This window comes from Chanos chanos, chromosome 5 (assembly GCF_902362185.1).
Source record: "Chanos chanos chromosome 5, fChaCha1.1, whole genome shotgun sequence".
Taxonomy (NCBI): Eukaryota; Metazoa; Chordata; class Actinopteri; order Gonorynchiformes; family Chanidae; genus Chanos; species Chanos chanos.
The window spans coordinates 24,639,609-24,646,993 of record NC_044499.1 but is presented as its reverse complement, the minus strand read 5'-3'; the positions used below and the strand labels follow the sequence as shown (position 1 = coordinate 24,646,993).

At 41.1% G+C, this 7,385-nt stretch overlaps 1 protein-coding gene across 1 annotated transcript; it reads left to right on the top strand.

Moving 5' to 3' along the window:
* Positions 1 to 4,470: 4,470 nt before the first annotated feature.
* On the top strand, positions 4,471 to 5,451 carry foxq1a (forkhead box Q1a). Its single transcript, XM_030774815.1, has one exon. The coding sequence runs from the start codon at positions 4,471 to 4,473 to the stop codon at positions 5,449 to 5,451; it is 981 nt and encodes a 326-aa protein (XP_030630675.1).
* The last annotated feature ends 1,934 nt before the right edge of the window (positions 5,452 to 7,385 follow it).

The window sequence follows — 7,385 nt, the reverse complement described above, 5'->3', positions numbered from 1 at the left end:
AGTAGGTTCTATGTCTTGTCCTAAAGTGCAGTATCGGACAGCAACATGCTCCACAGACACGATGGAGTGTTTGGCAGATGAATTCCTCTTGTGCTTGTGTCAGTCCGAGGTGTGCTGCTTTTAAATAATGTCTCGTCTTGGTCTCTATATGTGAACACCAGAGAGTCAACTATTGTTTTCACAACTCCAGGGGAGTCAAATCTGACACAAGAAGAGTCAAAACATAAACTCTTTGGCACACATTTAAAGTAAAAATAAATAAATAAATAAATAAATAGAGCAATAAATTAAAAAAAAAAATCACAAATCACTCTAGTAAAAGGGGAATTTTGTAAACTTGGATGTTCTCTGTTTTGGGTAGGGTGTGACAGTATTCAGTTTTAAGCCTCATACTTATAAACCTCATCTTAATCACGCAATGCAATGAATTTGATCACAAACAGAATCACAGTATCAAGTGCTTTCCAGTCCACTGGAAATAGATATGACTTGAATGCATTTCTTCATAATAGGATGGTGTTTAAACCTGTTAACCTCTACGACAATGATTCCTCTGAAAGGTGCACATAGACACAAGCACACACACACGCCCACACACACATACACACACACGCGCGTGCGCACACACGCACACACACACACACATACAGAAACTGGCGCAGGCCCCGGAGACATTGTCTGTTAGTGGGTGTCATTTGCCCGGGGAAATCTGAAAGGTCAGACAGCTGGGAATCCTGGGACTTAAAGCAAACTGTTCATTTCTGACGTGTGTTAGTACTGGCAGTTGAGTCGTTCTCTGCCCACGGATGAAAGAATGCTGTCTGTTGTAAAGAGGAATGCACGTCGATGCCTTCAAACAATGAGGAGGAGAAGAGAAAACATCTCTGGTGTGGCTGAAAATATTTCAGCACCGTGTCACCTGCAGGTCACATCTCTGGCGTGACTGTCGGGGTGTGTGAAGAGTGAATCGGTCTGTATAGACATGTTTATGCAAGCCGGCCGTGTGTGTGTGTGCTGGTGTGTGAATGCTTGTTGTGGAGTGTCTTGTGTTCTCGAGTTGTTTTTGAAGGCCATTGGGGTGTGTGTATGTGTTAGAGTTCAGTAAAAAGGACAACACCATTAACGTTTGAAATAAAAGGGTGGCATGTCAGATAAACATTCAGGAACTCTTGTAGGTGCATGGTACTTCTTGCTTTTAAACAATGTTTTGATCTTCGTCATCTCTGGCTTTGTTGTGGCGTATAGTTAGTTTTGCGGTGCATATTTTTGCAGTTTTGTGGAAGGTGTACGTTAGTGGAGGAGTGCCTGATGCATGTGTGAGTGGAGTCAACAGTGCATTTCTGAGCCAGCATTAGATTTATTTAATTTTTATTCCACCTTCTCACCTCCTGGTTAAGAGCAACATACCACAGGTTACCACAGCTAACCTAGGTCCACGCTTCCTGGGGAGGGGTACACAGTCACTCTGAGTGTGGGCTGTAACCTTGACAACACCTTCCCTCACACTGTCTGGACAGATCCCCCCCCCCCCCCCCCCGTCTGTGTCAGTGCTGGCAGTTTACAAAGCCACACAATATGCAATATACCAAGTAAAACCTTAAAAAAAGTTTTAACAAGGTAGTTAAAATGTTAAAATGACGTCATGTGTACAACTCTGAGAACTCATCAAATGAATCAACGATACAGCCATTTGAAAGCTTTATATGAGATGGATGAAACCTTCATACACACTACATAAACATTCTCAAGTCTGTTTGAAGCCTGTAAGTCAGTGACTGCTTTGTGTCCATTTCTCCCATAATGATCCTGCACCATTTTATGATGATTGCATTGCTGGTTTAGCTTTGATTCACAATGCTTGATTCCAGGTCTAATTACACACAGTCTACTCAACAGTTAGATGAGTGAATGTCTTCATTTTTTCAGTTACTGAGTATCCAAAGCTTTTCACCGCCTAATGTTGCCATGGAACCAAAATAATGTTTTGCAAAAACTGATAACACCAGAGAAACAGAGAAATAGTAGTGACACTAGGGAAGGGAGCTGAAAACAATCAAACATTATTTTATCTCAGTTGATTATTTAACGTCTCTGATCCTAAAATAGTAACTCTTAGTGCTGTGTACTAAAATAATTTAGTGGTTGACTGTCTTGGCTTTTTCACACATTCCTTTCTCACAAGCATGTTTTCACCCATTTTAATTGCCTGAGTACAAGGGAATTTCAAACTCCAAGGCATTCGTGTTGGGGCTTCAATAAAAAAGCACCAACCTTCATCATTAAATGCATATTTGACCCAGGTTTGTTGACGAACACCTCCTTCTGGTACATGTGGAAAGCATCCAGTCACTACCCCTCCCTCCCAGTTCAACTGTCTATGACCTTAAGGTTTCATGCCTACCCTGGTTGCACCAGGCATGTGTTCGGTTTTTTGCATATCTTTGAAAAGAAAAAAAAAGAGAAGAAAAAAAAAATCTGTTCCCGGGCACACAGCCAGACGATGCATTTTCATGGTGGTTTTGTCACCTCTCGATCACCTAACTGCATAACTTCTCTGTCTTTTACAGCTACCCAGGTCCCGCAGGATGCCTGTTCAGACGGTGTAAATAAATATATCAAAGGGCTGATTTTAACGAGACAGTTCCAAGTAGCTGTCTGTCATAGAGGAGAGGTAAAGGTTTGCCTCTCCATAAGTGAGCTGACCTAAAGAGAGTACAGCACACAGCTGACGGGGTTATCACAGTGGCATCTGGACTAGCTACAATGGGCGTGGAACAAAGTGCTTTGAAAAGAGGTCTTGAGTGCACTTGAAAGCGTGAAGGGGCACACTGACATGTTTCCCTTCATGTCAGGTTCCCCTCTGTGACAAACTGGCATCTGTTAATGATGTAAGCTATGTATCCTTCACAGAATAGAGACTGCCAGTAAAGTGAAACCTGTGATGTCTCACGCACACTTTTCCTCTCCTGATACAGCAGTTTTAATTTTCCTTTCATTGACAATTACACCACAATAGTGCACATGGTCCCTAAGAGTTATTATGGTGGTGGAAAGGCGAGCTGTTTCAAATGTAAATATGCGAACGTTAATATATGAATGTTATGTCAGAGTTATGTCTGATGTTTGAAGTGCTATGTGGTCTTATGGCATCTTATATCACACCTATAACAGTGGTTAAGGTGAATAACAGGCTTGTTCTTCTTTTCAAATACAGTAACTCTTGTACACACTGCCATCTGAGACGCTATTCCTTGGAAATGTATTTACTCCAGTACAGTTTATAATTTTCATTGGCTCAAGGCCTTTTGTCTGTTTACAACCCATTCGGAGACAGAACTCGTTCGAAACACGGTGTAAGCAAGTAAAGTATTTTACTGAAACCTGCGAAAACTTAACTGTCATGACAACAGGCCTATATTACAAAAATATTTAAATTTTTTGCATTGAAGAGAAGACAAGGGAGTAGGTTTTGTCGGTTGGTATCAAAAATAGCTAAGAATATTGGTCAAACGGAAGATGTTACCCGACATTACCTGTAAACCATCAGAAAGTTTGCTGGACAAAAAAAACTGACCTCAGCTGCAAGGAATATTTTACTGAAGGCGCGTGCTGGCGGTTCTATGCAAGCTTTAGGGGCTTTTGACTGATATTTGAACAGGTGCCCTGTTGACACACAGAATTAGGTATGTAAAAAGCGAGCAAGAGAAATACTGGGAATATAAGATTACTGGGAGTGATACTTCGCATGGACAAGATAACATATCATTGTACAAGCTTTTATTCGCGAGTTACGATATTCGTGCTATATTTGCATAATTTCTAATCCACGATGGATAGGAGTTACAGAAAAGATATAAATAATTCGTTGCATTAACCTTAAAAACATCCCAAAGTGAAACAGGCTATTATAATAGCGTACATACAGTAAAGTCTTGTAAACGAACGCCACCTGGTTGTCTCACGTAAAACTCTCTTGCAGGTAAGGAACCTCTCAGGTGAGACATCTAAATGGTACAAAGGTGTGTATGAAAAACGGAAAACCCACGCAGTGAAAATATGGCTTACAGTGGTTAAAATAAATGTGTTGCAGTGACGCAAAATTGTATAACTGTTCTTTGTGTCTTGTTTACTCAAGATTTTTGAAATGCATTTTTGGAATCTCGCGTTTGAGGAGAAGCCCCACCTCTGCGGGGCTGGTCCTGAGGTGAGTATGTTATATTAGACCGTTCAAAGCTCGTCTCAGATCATTCGTGCCTTTGCAGTTGAACAGGTACAGCTGTAGTGCCTTTAATATCATATTACAGGTCGATGTGATATAACATTACTCTTTCCACTTTTAAATCTGACAAAGCTGTCTGTTTCACAAACTTCAGAGATTTTGAGGACAGTTCTCGGAATCAACAGCTTTTGTGAAAGCCTCAGTAGGAACATCTGTGGGACTTCAAGACTGTAAAAAAAAAAGACAACAAAATGAAGCTTGAAGTTTTCTGCGGAGGTCATTACGAAGAAAAGCCATTGGAGGTGTGTAGCGACGCGGAGGTCAGTGTCTCCTCGCCGCTCTCCGGAGAGGAGGAGCTGGGATCAGATGGAGATTGTGTGGCGCATAGTCCGGCACCTGCTGCGCCGGGCGCGGAGGGGAAAGGCAAGCCGTACACGCGGAGACCCAAGCCTCCATATTCTTACATTGCCTTGATTGCTATGGCTATCCGTGACTCAAACTCGGGTCGGCTAACACTGGCGGAAATCAATGACTATCTCATGAAGAAGTTTCCATTTTTCAGGGGTAGTTACACTGGCTGGAGGAATTCGGTCCGTCACAATTTATCGTTGAACGACTGTTTTCTGAAAGTACTACGGGACCCCTCGAGACCTTGGGGCAAGGACAACTATTGGATGCTGAATCCACACAGCGAGTACACCTTTGCTGACGGCGTTTTCCGGCGCCGGAGAAAGCGCATCAACAAAAAGATCGGCAAAGAGCAAGAGGAGCTGAACCATGCTGCATCTGTGGACTCTCAGGATTCCAACTCCAAAGCAGCCTCAGCTTCTACCACTAAGTTTACAAGTTCATTCGCCATAGACAGTATCCTAAGCAAACCGTATAGAAAAGAGGAACTGCCTCTGACGGAGACTGACAGTGTTTCACCTGCTACTGGTGTGAACTGGCCGGGACGAGCACACATGGTGCCTTACGTCATGCGAAGTCCACCTGTCACTCTGCCCCATGCTCAGAGTTTCCTCTTGAACGGTAACGCTGCACAGGTGCTTCGGGCTTATGGCAGCCCATACGAAGACTTTGCCGTTAGCACACCGCATCGAAGAGACCCTTTCTCAGCTTCTGTCACCGCTGAGCGCTTGCCAGTCTCCCACACAGCCTCTCTCGTGCCACTGTCCAGCTGTGCGAAAGCAGGTGCTTTTCATCCCTTCAAAATTGACTACTTGTTATCGTAACGAGGGGAGAACTCTCGGTTGGAAACACTGGCACTTTATGCACTGACATGTCAATGCGTATCAGCAAAAATACATTTCATCAGACAGTGGCCACGAGTTGCAATGGAAATTAGTAGATAGGCTGTTTTTTGTTGATTTCAATGTTTTATTTAATCTGAAATAGAGTACACGCACAAAATGGAGGGACGTGTGAACTATTCCATTGCCATTACTTGTTCATTGTCCTCGAGAAGGACGCCTTTCATGTTTCCAAAAGTCGACTAGCCTATATATTTGTATTTATGTATGTGTATATTTCTTTTGAGAGCTGTTCACGTTAATGCTGTTTCCTTGGGTCTTAAGCAACAACCTGATAGTGCTGATTACTATCACTGCTACAGGTGTAGAGTGTAAAGTAACAGCGAGTCCGCAGATACGGTCTTACAGCCCAGTTTTTCATGTGACTAGGGAACTATACACAGTACGCCTACTTTCTGATAAAACTGTTGAGTTTTTGAGACAGCAATGAGTTGCTGAAAAGATAAACTGGAAACTTTGAATGGATGCACATTTTTATATTTGTATAATAAAAAGATATTTTCACACTATACAGAAATGCCTGCTTATTTTATTAAGTTTCTAGTTAATTTTCTCTAATGCCGTTGCCTAAAACGACTTTTGAGATCAATAGTAAACAAAGCTTCTGTGTAACTTCAGAGATGGTTTTTGGTATCTTCACTGATGTTTAGTAGCTTTTATTAGATTTGTGAAATGGAAAGCTATGTTGATTGCCTAAAGACTGATAAAAATGTTACAAAATACTAAAACAGTTATCATGTAAAATAAATACGCTTGACGTAAGGCATGAAAACAAATGTTGTTTCAAGTAGACTTAAATTAGACACATTTGAAAATCCTTACATTTTTACATTTTAATGTAATTACGTGAATTATTTTAATATAGGCCTACTCAAAGATATCCACCATCAGTAGTGCTCTGATGTTGAGTCATGTGTGATGATGAGGGCTATCGTAACCTCTGAAAAGGAAATTTGGAATTCCACACATGCTCTGAGCAGCTGTCCATCCGTGTATGATCTCAGATGACTTTTGCATAAAGACGCTTACGGCCTCGTGACCACATCCAGCCTGCACAAAACTTTAACAAATGATCAGTTGTTTTGCACTGTTACAATCAAAATGGTTTAAGACCATTGTTAATAAATGTGAAGACTGAAATAGCTGTGAAATACCAGGGTAACAAAAACGTAGATTTTGTATTTTTACGTTTTAACAAACCTTTCACACACACACACACACACACACACACACACGCACACATCATATCATATATATACATACATTTATACCCCCCCACAAACTCTACCTCTCTCTCCCTCTCTCTGTGTGTGAGTGTGTGTTAGAGAGAGAGAGAAAGAGAGAGAGAGAGAGAGAGAGAGAGAGAGAGAGAGAGAGAGAGAGAGATGGTCACTTTTCTTATATAATTAAAGATGACACAGAATCGAACGGAAATCCACTTGATCAATCAACTTTATGTTCTTAATCCTTGGCAGCCATTATTTCAAAACTCACAAGCCATCCACTTTGTCTGTGTTTCAGTATAACTTCAGTATAACTGGCCAGTTCAACTTTAGTGTTGTTCACTATGTAAATTAAAGAAAACAAACAGACCTTTTAAGAATTTCATATTTGTGAATGAAATCTATGAAACATAATATGCCGCATTTCCATTAATTTGAATGGCACCATCTCAGATTCCTTCAAAGAGATCTCAGTGCTTAGCTTTAGCAATAAATACACTCAAGATCAAAGTTAACGTGATTCCTGTTTTCAATTTTATGTACAGAAGTTGATTATTCCATTCCACATGTTCTGCATAAAAAGCACACTTACATTAAACATGTAACGGAATTGATTATTTAACTGAGAGATGG

What these genes read in the sequence shown, in the direction of transcription:
- foxq1a (XM_030774815.1), top strand. Translation starts at nt 4,471, where the DNA reads ATGAAGCTTGAAGTTTTCTGCGGAGGTCATTACGAAGAAAAGCCATTG.